Here is a 13,068-nt window from a genome sequence, read left to right as displayed (position 1 = left end):
GACTATTTGTATACAGGTAAAACCGAGCCTAGTAAGCATCCTGATTTTCCGGGGAGGCAAACGGAGCAGAGACATGAATGAAACGAATCGGAATCAGAGCAAGGAGCCTCTCGTATTAGGGTTCGAGCAATAAATACTTGTCCTCGGAGCTATCGGGGCCACGTCCTCCGGGTCCGGTTTGAGTCCCAAGACTTCAGAGAGCATTACCAGACAACTGCACACGACTAACAAAGGGTCGTGATGTTCGTGTTCAACCGGATATCACGACGTGAATCTCGGTCCGTATCGGCAAAAGATCAGTGATTAGCGGAAAGAAAGATTTTTACCTTTCTTAGAATTGTACCTAGGGTAAAACTCTCCTACTATATAAAGGGAAACTTATTATTCATTAGAAACACTGCAACACGCATACCAAAGGCGCAATATACATTTGTTCTCTATTTCTAAAAGTTATTCAAAGTTCTTATTTTTGTTCATAAGTTTTTCATAATTGCAAATTCGGGACCGAAGGCAAGTTCCTCGTTAAGCCCATTAACCGAGCTTGGACTCACTCTTATTATTGGTTTTGCCGTTTATTATGTCTTTTATTTGCTTAATCTAACGTCATTGATCACTTGTATTGAATTAATCCGCATATCCTTAAAATCGCGTATAAATTCAATTGTTATCCGTTTTTAAAAGTAAATATATACCTATATACCTTGAACAAGGTAATATTTCTTTTTTCACGTTGAAGAGAACACAATACTATCTTACTTGGGACATGAAGTGTGTAATTTTCTCAAATACTCCACATGTGAAAAGTAAAAGGTTTTCTTATATTGTATGATATAAATAATCTTATGCACAAATTGCAAGAGATTAATTTCATATTACAAGTCCAGTACTTCTAGTATTACATATTTGCTCCGTCATAGTTCAGTTCTGGCAGCTGAAGGATGACCATTGAAGCTGGGATTCTGAGGTAATTGCAATTCCAAATCAATTTTAGTGGACTGATTCTTCTCTTTATTTACCACCACCTCAATATCGTCGTTTGTACTTGTCTCCATTTTTTGACCCCAGAGAAAGCCGTAAAGCCCAATCACAATTATGATTGACCCTACAACTCTGATAAATAGATAAATAAATACATAAATGATCTCGTCGAATGAACAAAGAAATCCTAAATATTTTAACAAATTAGCTTAGGATATGAAAGAAAAGCATTGGGTTTGCTTACACTCCAAGGTACAATTTCTCACGAAGCAAAGTCCAACTAAGAAATGCAGAAATAACCAACAGCAATGGGTTGAACATCGAGACATATAAAGGACCTTTTCTTTCAATGCACCACGAGCTCAGAAAATATGCAAATGACGTACACACAACTCCCTGTAGTCAAAATCCATGAAACTTATTAGCACAAACAAATAAAATAGGATACTTTATAGTCTTTCTTTAATTCAACAATGAAGAAAAGGATGAAAAAATTATTAAAGAAAATAAGGCATTGGCAATTAGTATATAAAAGGTTAAAATTACTAAGAATTCATACATTATAAACAACTGAGATAGCTCTAATGGGGTTTAAAGCCCATTCAGAAAGTTTTGGGACGACGCAAAAGCCAATGATCACGCTCTCCACACTTGCCATTAAGCACATCAATGTTATGCATGTATATGGAGCTGCATACTTCTCGTTTACCTTTCCCTAATTAAGCCACAAATAGGGAATTAAAGTAAGAAGTTACATTTTTCCTTGGCAACAATAAGAAAATAAGTTATATATATAGAACTTCACTTAGCTAGCTAGGAGTAAGAATTTACAATTTTTAGAAGATGAGTATTACCTGAATAATTAACCAAATAGCATAAGTGAGACTGCTCATTATGACTAGAAAAGGTCCAGAAAAAAAGTTGCCATGGCCAGAAGAATTAACATCTTTACCAGTACTTTCTGCATATTTCCAGTGAAACCCCAATTGACCAATCACCACTTTGCCATGATATAATGACAATAACATAGCACCTCCAACACATACTATTGTCCCCAATAACTTGGCTTGTCCTGCTATACTTCTCAACCTCAATTTTTCAGCCCTGATACAAAGGTTTAATTTCACAGCTATTAATTTATCCTGTTCAATTTGATATTTTTTACTTTTGAATTGTACTCTAAGTTGTATAGAAATTACCCCACGGGTACGGCTATGAGAAACGTGAAAGCTGGGATTAGATTATCAATTGCGGAAACAACCGTTGGAGTTGAATTCTTTAACCCAATGAAATATACATATTGGTTCACTGTTATCCTGCATATTGCACGGTAAATAAAGTAAAAGCAAGAAATTAGAGGAAGTATAATAACTATAACAATAATTACGGCCAAATAAGTTGGAATTAGTTAAATGATTTCTACTGTTCATGTCACTTTAGTTAAGCCCATCCCAATCCTAACAAAATTAAGTACTGCAGCTAGATAACAATAATAGGGGGAACAGGCCTTTTGTTAATTAAAGGACGTGAGATTTATAGCCAAACATAACATTACCTGGATTAATAAATCTCCAGAGTTGGCTGATCTTTGAAAATTTGCACATGCGATATGACATTTATGTTGAGTTTTTTATTTTTTAAGATGAAGGTGAATGGGAAATGGAGGGAAAATGAAATTTTTGAGTAAAATTTTAAGTTTCCCTCTCTTGACAATGAGACATTGTTCCATATTGGAAGAGGAAGAGATTTTTGGTGGGTATATATATAATTGCTCTTCTTGTAGCTCTTAAAGAGTTAAGAAGAAAGCAAGTCTCGCGCCGTCGTCGTCGTCGCTCGGCTTCGGCTTCGGCTTCGGCTTCGGCTTCGGCAGCAGATGTTGAAGAAAGACACACAACGCACAAGAAACAAACTGAAAATCGCTCAACATATTTGGCTATACGCAGGCACTGCTTCCTCTCAGCATTTTCATACGATTTTCTGAGTTTCTACTCCTTCGTTCTGCATTGTTTTAACTTCAAACAAAGCAATTGTAAGTGTGATTTGCTACCGAACTTTGTGTTCGCTGAAACACTGGGGTTTGAAGTACCGCTACACCAGTGTGTGATTCGTTCTATCCTGGAAAGAAATAATCCATTACCTTGGGTACTAGGAGGGGATTAAATTCCTTAAGGAAACACTGTGAATTCAGTGGGCTCGAATTTATTACTGTTTCATTACGATAACTTTTATTTTGCAGAATTATTATTTACAAATACAGCAATATTGGCGGGGATAACAATCTTAAGGAATTTAATATTTATTTTTGTATTTGTGTTATTCTTATTATTCTGCAAACTAAAACCTTTGTGGTTTTGTGTACTCCCGTTTTGGAGAGTAAAGCCTTCGTGGCGTTTTGTTGGAGATTAAAATCTACGTGATTTTTACTCCAGTTTTGAAAACGTGTATTAAACGTTTGTTTGTGTCATTATTTTACACAAAAAAAATGATGACTGAAAGCGAAAACCAAGCTATTCCGATGGTGACTGCCAACGCATCGACAAGCCGAACACCGGCGTTGGCACCGGCAGAAAAACCCGAAAAATTTTTCGGGATTGATTTCAAGCGCTGGCAGCAGAAGATGTTCTTCTACTTAACTACGTTATGTCTACAGAAGTTCATCAAGGAAGATGTTCCTGATCTGCCAGATAAAACTCCAGATAATGAACGCTTTCTTGTGATTGAAGCGTGGAAGCATTCTGATTTTTTATGCAAGAATTATATTCTTAGCGGACTGGATGATAATCTGTATAATGTATACAGTAGCGTGGAGACGTCAAAAGAATTGTTAAATGCGCTTGAAAAGAAATATAAAACTGAAGATGCCGGGATGAAGAAATTCGTTGCCGCAAAATTTTTGGACTACAAAATGGTAGATAGCAAATCTGTTATTACCCAAGTCCAGGAATTGCAAGTGATTATTCATGATCTACTTGCTGAAGGTCTTGTCATCAACGAAGCATTCCAAGTAGCAGCAATGATTGAGAAGTTGCCTCCGTTGTGGAAGGACTTCAAAAATTATTTGAAACACAAACGAAAGGAAATGTCCCTTGAAGATCTCATTGTTCGGTTGAGAATCGAAGAGGACAATAAAGCTGCTGAAAGGAGAGGCCGTGGAAATTCAACAATAATGGGAGCAAATATTGTTGAAGCTAACAAAAAGAGGAAGAAGGCTTCTGGTCCAAAATACAACCCAAGCAAGAAGCGGTTCAGTGGAAATTGCTACAACTGTAAAAAAATCGGACACAAATCTACGGAGTGTCGTGCTCCGAAGAAAGACAAGAAAAAGGGTCAAGCAAACATGGTAGTAAATCATGATGATGTTGATAACTTGTGTGCCATGCTTTCTGAATGTAACTTGGTGGGAAATCCTAAACTGTGGTGGTTTGATTCAGGAGCCACTCGCCATGTTTGTGCAGTTAGAGAAGCTTTTGCTACTTATGCTCCTGCTGGACCCGGAGAGACAGTTTATATGGGAAATGCTTCAACAGCAAAAGTTGAAGGATATGGGAAGATATTTCTGAAAATGACTTCTGGCAAGGTCATGACTTTGAACAATGTCCTTCATGTTCCCGAAATGAGAAAGAATTTAGTCTCTACTGGACTTCTTGTTAAGCACGATTTTAAGTGCGTTTTTTGTGTCCAACAAGATTGTAATTAGTAAGAATGAAATATTTGTAGGAAAAGGTTACCTCACCGAGGACCTTTTCAATCTAAATGTAATGGTTGTGAAAAATAATAATAATATTTCAGTTTCTTCTTACTTACTTGAGTCAAATGATTTATGGCATGTACGTTTGGGTCATGTCAATTATAAAACCTTGCGAAAAATAATTAACTTGGAAGTACTGCCCAAGTTTGAATGCGAAAAATCAAAATGTCAAACATGTGTGGAATCTAAGTATGTTAAACATCCTTATAAGTCAGTTGAAAGGAATTCAAATCCTTTAGACTTAATTCACACAGATATTTGTGACATGAAGTCAATACCATCTCGCGGTGGAAAGAAATATTTCATAACTTTTATTGACGATGGTACTTGATATTGCTATGTTTACTTACTGAATAGTAAAGATGAAGCAATAGACGCATTCAGGCAATACAAAAATGAAGTTGAAACGCAACTTAATAAGAAAGTAAAAATGATAAGAAGTGATAGGGGTGGTGAATATGAATCTCCTTTTGAAAAAATATGTTTAGAATATGGAATTATTCATCAAACAACAGCCCCTTACACGCCCCAATCTAATGGAATTGCGGAAAGAAAAAATCGCACATTAAAGGAGATGATGAATGCGTTGTTGATAAGTTCTGGTTTGCCACAGAACTTGTGGGGGGAAGCCATTCTTATGGCTAATCGAATATTAAATCGAGTGCCCCATAGCAAAACACAATCCATTCCATATGAAAAATGGAAAGGAAGGAAGCCCAACTTGAATTATTTTAAAGTGTAGGGGTGTTTGGCAAAAGTGCAAGTTCCTAAACCCAAAAGGGTAAAGATAGGACTGAAAACCGTTGATTGTGTTTTCATAGGATATGCGACAAATAGTAAAGCATATCGATTTCTGGTTCATAAATCAGAAAATCCCGACATTTATAATAATACGGTTATAAAATCAGATAATGCTGAGTTCTTTGAAAATATATATCCGTATAAAAAGGAATGTGAGTCATTTGGTGAAGGATCTAAACGACCTCGGGAAGAAATAAAAGAAAGTACATATAATCAGGAGAATCCAAGACGTAGTAAACGTCAAAGAACGTCTACTTCATTTGGACCAGATTTTGTGACTTTCTTATTGGAGAATGAGCCTCAAACATTTAAAGAAGCTATGACTTCTTCGGAATCATTGTTTTGGAAAGAGGCAGTCAATAGTGAAATAGAATCCATATTGAACAACCATACATGAAAATTGGTTGATCTTCCTCCTGGAAATAAACCTTTGGGTTCTAAATGGATTTTTAAGAGAAAAATCAAAGATGATGGCACTATTGATAAATTCAAGGCAAGGCTCGTAGTCAAAGGGTATAGACAACGAGAAGGTCTAGACTACTTTGATACATACTCTCCAGTTACAAGAATTACGTCCATACGGATGTTAGTAGCATTAGCTGCAGTGTATGGTCTTGAAATTCATCAAATGGATGTTAAGACAGCCTTCTTAAATGGAGAGTTGGAGGAAAAAATTTACATGGAACAACCTGAAGGGTTTGTGGTTCCAGGTAAAGAAAAGAAGGTATGTAGACTTGTTAAGTCTCTTTACGGACTAAAACAAGCACCCAAATAATGGCATGCGAAATTTGACCAAACAATGTTGTCAAATGGTTTTAAGATAAATGAATGTGATAAATGTGTGTACATTAAAAATGTTCCAAATCACATAGTCATTGTTTGCCTATATGTGGATGATATGCTGATAATGAGTAATGACATTGCCAACATAAATGCTACTAAGCGTATGCTCAATAGCAAGTTTGATATGAAAGACTTGGGAGTTGTTGATTTAATTCTGGGAATTAAGATCCATAAGACTCCTCAAGGTCTGGCATTGTCACAATCTCATTATATTAAGATAGTACTTGAAAAATTCAAGCACTTGGGCTTTAAAGTTGCAAAGACTCCAATTGACGTGAATCTTGCATTAGCAAAGAATAAAGGCCAAAGCATATCACAATTGGATTATGCTCGTGTGTTGGGATGCTTAATGTATATCATGAATTGTACACGACCAGATATAGCTTGTGCTATAAGTAAACTGAGTCGATATACGAGCAATCCAGGCCAATCTCATTGGATGGCAATGAAACGAGTTTTGGGATATTTAGAACATACCCAGAACTTTGAATTGCACTACAGTAATTTTCCTGCGGTGATTGAGGGATACTGTGATGCAAATTGGATCACCGGTTCAACTGATTCTAAGTCCACAAGTGGATATGTATTCACTATTGGTGGAGGAGCGGTATCTTGGAAGTCATCCAAACAAACATGTATTGCCCGCTCTACAATGGAGGCTGAATTCATAGCCTTAGATAAAGCCGGTGAAGAAGCTGAATGACTCCGGAATTTCTTGGAAGACATTCCATTTTGGCCCAAACCGTTGGCACCAATATGCATACATTGTGATAGTCAAGCGGTAATTGGAAGGGCTGGGAGCGTTATGTATAACGGTAAATCTCGTCATATACGACGAAGACATAAAACCGTTAGGCAATTACTCTCTAGAGGAATTATCACGATTGACTATGTAAAGTCAAGTGATAATGTGTCGGATCCACTTACAAAAGGCCTAACTAGAGAGGTAGTTGAGAAATCATCAAGGGGAATGGGGCTATGGCCGAGAACAAGTCATTGTGGCGGTAACTCTACCTAGAAGACTGGAGATCCCAAGATCTAAGTTCAAGGAGATCAAACAAAGTCATTAATGACGGTTCAACATTGTCAAATAAAATTTTAGTCCGTTCTCGTGATGAGACAATGTTCAGTACCAAGGATAAAGCATTAAGGCTTTTTAATGATTTCTAAATTTGATACGGGGTATATCAAATAGTGTATCTACAGGATGACACGTTTAAGAATCACCTATGTAAGTGTAAAGTGTTAGCCGCTTCAAGGAGAACTTTGTAAGGCCAGTTCTCTACGCACTTATGAAACCAGGCGGTGTTCATGGCTGAAACGAACACAACAATGAGAACCAAAGACGGTTAAGGGTTGATTGTGTGACTTATGGTTGTCTAGGTATACACCAAAGATCGACGGTTCAAAGATATCAAATCTACCGATTGACCGAGTATATCCGACATAAGTTTACTACGGAAAGTTCAAAGGGAAACCTACTTATCCAGATGCGATTAATCCTTGCTTGCAAATCACACAGTTTTTTTCATGCATACTTCCGTGATATAGCCATTCCCCATTCATGTGGGGGATTGTTGAGTTTTTTATTTTTTTAAGATGAAATAGTCTTAAAATGAGGGTGAATGGGAAATGGAGGGAAAATGAAATTTTTGAGTAAAATTTTAAGTTTCCCTCTCTTGACAATGAGACATTGTCCCATATTGGAAGAGGAAGAGATTTTTGGTGGGTATATATATAATTGCTCTTCTTGTAGCTCTTAAAGAGTTAAGAAGAAAGCAAGCCTCGCGACGTCGTCGTCGCTCGCTCGGCTCGGCTCGGCTCGGCTTCGGCTACGGCTACGGCTACGGCTACGACTACGGCTACGGCTTCGTGTTACTAATGTGACGTAAACAAACAGACCAATAACAAAAGAGCACAACAACAGGATTCACCAGTCCCTTATATTAAAGAAAACTTTTGGTAGAGTGCAATTATATACTAGTATGTTTTTCAACTGAAAAGAAAATGCTTACCCAAAAATCGAACACAAAAAAATCTGGAAAAGTATAGAGCGAGTCAACTTGGGTCTAGATTTCCTGTCAACATGAGCAAACAAAAAAAAAATAAAAATAAAAAATAAAAATAAAAACTGAAACAAGAGGTAATGATAAAAAGATTATGTTATCCCCAATTGGAGGGACAAATAAGGTATAGTCATCGATATAATTTTCCAAGAAAAGAAAAATTATGGTTGATTATATCGAGAAATGACCTCATATACTAAATACGAAACAAAATTAACAAGAAGAGAAATATGCATACTCAATATATAGAAAAATAAAAATAATGCCGAATAAATTAGAACAGAGAAATTAAAAATACACACATCTTAAAGATGTAATAAATGAATGTGAAAAGGCGCATCCACTGAATAGCTCGGTTGGGACATCAATAAATGGGTAGCTGCTGAAGGTATGGAGACAAAAACAAAAAAGGGACAGAGAATAACAAAAGAGAAAAGAAAATAACGAAAGAGTAGCCACTAGAGAATATACTGCTGATCAACTAGAAAACAGAAAAAAAAGAAGAGAAAAAGCAAAAGCTGCTGTCTTTTTTGAGCACTAATTTAATTTGATCGTCATCCAAGAAATAATTCTCGGAACTGAATAACTGACTGACTCAATTAATAGCATATTTGGCCAAAAAAAATTTCTACTTCGAAGTGTTTAGCCAATCTTTTAGAGGAAAAAAGGGCTTTTGAGTAGAAGAGTTTTGAAAAAGCAGAATAAATAAATTTTTTTCAAAAACACTTTTTTAAAAAACACTTTTAAAAAAAATAACTTATAAATAGTTTTTAAAATCTTGGTCAAATACTAATTGATACGCATGAGAGCTTTTCAAATATATTAGCCAAAGCTTCTCACCAAAAGTTTTTTGAAAAAAAAATACTTTTAAGAAAAAACACAGAGAATAAACTGATTTTTGCAGTAATTCTTTTTTTGTCAGTGTACGTACTTCAATTGAGCATTTCGACAAATGTTTATGTCAAATATTTTTCGAACCAATTGAGCAAAAATTAATCCAAGGAATAGTTCGCTGAGCAAGATTTAAAAGGGAAATTTTAACTGATTATTTATATCTTGGTCTGAAATGGGATGGAAAAGTCATTTTATTAATTGATTAATATCGTTCTAAAAGTATAGTGTATTTTGATAATATTATTTCTAGCTTAAAAACCAAAGAGGAAAAGTAGCATAGTCATTGCATTACAGCCATCACAAGAACTTATAGTTTAATTAGTAGTCTCACTAAGAGTTTCTGACTATCATCTTTCTCCAGCTTCCTCTTTCTATTACACATACGTAGTAACAACTATACAATAAACTCAGTCTAATCGGTCTGTATCGTGTAATAAAATTTTAAGAAAAGAAGTTTAAATTAAAGTTGTAGGCAAAAAGGGATACCTCTCCAAGAAGCAAGCAAAGGGAGCAATGGAGATGGTGGCAAAAATAGGTCTGTATGCTGATTGAACGAAAGGATTCATGCCACCGTCCATTACTAGCTTTGTTATTATAATCATTCCAGCAAACGCTAATTGCACAATCACCATTACTACAAATGCCAACAAATCCTTCCCCATTTTCTTCCTTCTTGAACACCTCAATGGAGACTCTCTTTTTTCAATCACCAAACTACTTTTACAGTAAAATTAGTGAATTGGGGAGACGAACAAGTAGAAGAAAGGAACTAGAGGAAATAGGGACGATGGATTTTGATGGATGATAAAAAGGAGAAGAAATGTTAGGTTTCTTAGCTTGGGCGACACATATATATATAACAATTGCATGGCGTACATATATTTGTCATCATAAAAAGTTAATTTCATGCTCCAATTCAAAAAGCGATCTAATTAATAACGCATAAAGATAAATGAGTTTGAGTTATCTCACAAAAAAATGGACTTTGATGTGTATAATATATCTAAATGGTTCATTTTTATTTTATGTTCGATTAGTCTTGGTTCCCAAATAATCATTGGTATATTTCTTTTTCGATATTCCATCGTGAGAAAAAGAAACATTCATAAAACTCATATACGTCTTGTTTGGGAAGATCAAAAACATCGACAAGACCGAAGAATTTCATCACCTGATTTCAAGCATGTTTTTCTATTTAGTTTGTTTGATGATTTTCATCCATAAAATTATGTTCCAAGTTCCAACTCAACAATTGTTAGAATCTGTTTCACTTTATGTATTTGGCCTTTGAAAGAACATGAATATCATGAACCCATGACAAAATATTATTGTATTCTTGGTTATAACTTAATAATTTTCTTCTATAAAATTATGTTCCAACAGAAAAAAGAAGACTAGCCAATTATTGAATAAAAGACCACTATAAAGATAATTGATAAATGCTCTTAATGGAAGTTGAGTCCCCAATATCATGTCACGAAAAAAGCATAAATAAATACTACTATTGCCCAACTTGCCCATCTTTTTGTAAAGAGGTTTAACAGGTGGCAATAAGGGCCAATTTAGCATTCTGGTCAAGAGATATTTATAACCGAAGATCACTCAATGATGGAAAAATCCTCTTTACTTATCAAGTACTACAAGTTATAACATGAATCCAAAAGTTGTTTCCTTTTGATGTTGTTCTATAGTGCATAAAAAGTGTGCGTAGTTGCATAAAAGTTAAGGTATTTAGGATGTGTTTGGTTGAAAGGAAAATGTTTTTATGGAAAATGAATGGTTTTATCACTTATTTTTTCTTGTTTGATTAGTGAGTGAAAATCTTTTTCTGAAAAATATTTTTTAGGTGTTTGGTTAGAAAGTAAAAAATATTTTTTTATGCTACTCTACTCACCCCCTTCCCCCAAGTCCCTATGTTTCATGTGCTCCCCCCAACATTTTCATGATTCTATTTTCTTCAAGAATTTAATTATTCTTCTAAAAATTCACACAAATCCAAATAAACTAATGTGTTGCTTCACTTTTTTTACGCAAAATAACGTTGAAATTTGTGCTTCATAACAAAAAAAAATACATTTTTTTTGTTGAAAAAGAAATTACTAGCTATTTTTACAGCATAAAAATAAAGTACTCATTTTGTTGAAATGAAAGAAAATAATTTTTCTACATCATGAAAAAAAAATACTCATTTTGTTGGACTGAAAGAAAATACTTTTTCTACGTCATGAAAAGAAAAATACTCATTTTGTAGAAATTAAAGAAAATACTTTTTACTACATTTTGTTGAATTGAAAGAAAATACTTTTTACTACATCATTTTGTTGAAATGAAAGAAAATATTTTTTACATCAAGAAAAGAAAGTACTTTTTTTGTTAAAATGAAAGAAAAAACTTTTTTTATATCGTGAAAAGAAAATACTCATTTGTTGAAATGAAAAAAAAATACTCTATATATCTTTAACATGAAAAGAAAGTACTATTAATAATATTTCTATTTAGGGTGGAGATGGGGTAGGGTGGGGTTGGGGTGGGTGGAGTAGGGTGGGTTGGGAGTGTGGGGGTGAGTTGGTGGGGATGGGGAATGAGAGGAAGGTTGGAAAAGAGTTGGAAAAACATTTTCCTTCAATTGGAGAAAAATGAGTTCATGCAAAAAAAAAATTTCAAAACATTTAAGGGATCTTTGCAATAATAGCCAACGATATTTATTGTTTACTTTTTCTAGTCATATGCATATATTATACATTGATTATACATAATTATATACATGTAATATATAAATTATGCATATATTATACCTCAACCGGCTATTTTTAGTTTAAGTGGTTGGGACGAGCGGCTACTTGAATTAATTTTTCAACATTTAAGCTTACCAAATATAAAAAAATTAAAAAATATTTTTCGAAAAATACTTTCCTTCGTACCAAACACACCCTTAACGTTTCTGTTTTTTCCTAAATTTACAGCCATTTTTTATTCCCCAATTGAGATATACTTAAACGGTCATGCCATCAAATTTGGGGGTAGCTCCCTTTCCTTTGCCTTCTACCTGTGTGCTTAAGATCCCAATATCAAAATTCTGTAAGTTTATTCCCATAGGCAAAAAGCGAAAACTTATTTACACTTCTTGTTTACTCTAAACCATCCTATTGGTTTACCATAGTTGGAAACAAAATTTGGATAACAATGCGTATAAATTAACTATTGTTGAGTCATAACCGTTTACGTAAGGACGCATGTCATCTATTGATTTTGTTGTTGTAAATTCCGATTATGGATAAATTTTTCTTCACCTTTTCTTCCAAAACTTTCTCCTAAAAAAGATAGAAAGAGATCATTCATATTTCATACCTTAACAGTGACGCTATTTACCTCTGTTTGGTGGATTTGGACTTTGGAGAGATTATGGTTACGTTTTTGGTACAAATGGTAAGTGTTGGTCAATTTTCGGACTAGTAATTAAAAAATAATCAGTATTTGTAGAGCCGTTGAAAAATAGTTACTATTTTATGCGGAGATAAAATCTGGATAAAAATACCTAGCTGAAACACGGAAAGTTTCAGTATAATATTCTGGATTATATTTGGAGCTTCTACGTATAAATTTCCAGTAATATTATGTTGAAACTCCAACACATGATGAAATCCAGCAAATTATGCTGGAATCTCATATGTAAAAAATTCGAACTGTAGCATGTTATGTTGAAATGTTTTCGAATTTTTAAGGATATTTTTGTTCAAA

General features: G+C 34.4%; 1 protein-coding gene across 3 annotated transcripts; it reads right to left on the bottom strand.

Annotated features, from left to right (window-relative positions):
• Window positions 1–773: 773 nt before the first annotated feature.
• Window positions 774–10,172, bottom strand: LOC107828417 (WAT1-related protein At1g09380-like). 3 transcript variants are annotated; one of them, XM_075238570.1, is made up of 7 exons: window positions 9,817–10,170; window positions 8,386–8,448; window positions 2,178–2,294; window positions 1,833–2,082; window positions 1,538–1,693; window positions 1,223–1,374; window positions 774–1,110 (listed from the first exon to the last, which is right to left on the bottom strand). In XM_075238570.1, exons 1-7 carry the CDS (start codon window positions 9,990–9,992, stop codon window positions 912–914), a joined length of 1,113 nt encoding a protein of 370 aa, XP_075094671.1. In that variant the 5' UTR covers window positions 9,993–10,170; the 3' UTR covers window positions 774–911. The 3 variants fall into 3 exon arrangements, with proteins under 3 accessions (XP_075094671.1, XP_075094673.1, XP_075094672.1); XM_075238572.1 differs by lacking the exon at window positions 9,817–10,170 and adding an exon at window positions 8,739–9,025; XM_075238571.1 differs by lacking the exon at window positions 8,386–8,448 and having other exon boundaries at window positions 9,817–10,172.
• Window positions 10,173–13,068: the final 2,896 nt, after the last annotated feature.

This window comes from Nicotiana tabacum, chromosome 19 (genome assembly GCF_000715075.1).
Source record: "Nicotiana tabacum cultivar K326 chromosome 19, ASM71507v2, whole genome shotgun sequence".
Taxonomy (NCBI): domain Eukaryota; kingdom Viridiplantae; phylum Streptophyta; class Magnoliopsida; order Solanales; family Solanaceae; genus Nicotiana; species Nicotiana tabacum.
This window is presented reverse-complemented; position numbering and strand designations above follow the sequence as displayed.

Coding starts and splice junctions, on each gene's coding strand:
- LOC107828417 (XM_075238570.1), bottom strand. CDS start 9,992: ATGGGGAAGGATTTGTTGGCATTTGTAGTAATGGTGATTGTGCAATTA. Junction 8,449..9,816: donor TTTGCTTGCTTCTTGGAGAG/GTATCCCTTTTT, acceptor TCATGTTGACAG/GAAATCTAGACCCAAGTTGA. Junction 1,111..1,222: donor GAGAAATTGTACCTTGGAGT/GTAAGCAAACCC, acceptor TCTATTTATCAG/AGTTGTAGGGTCAATCATAA.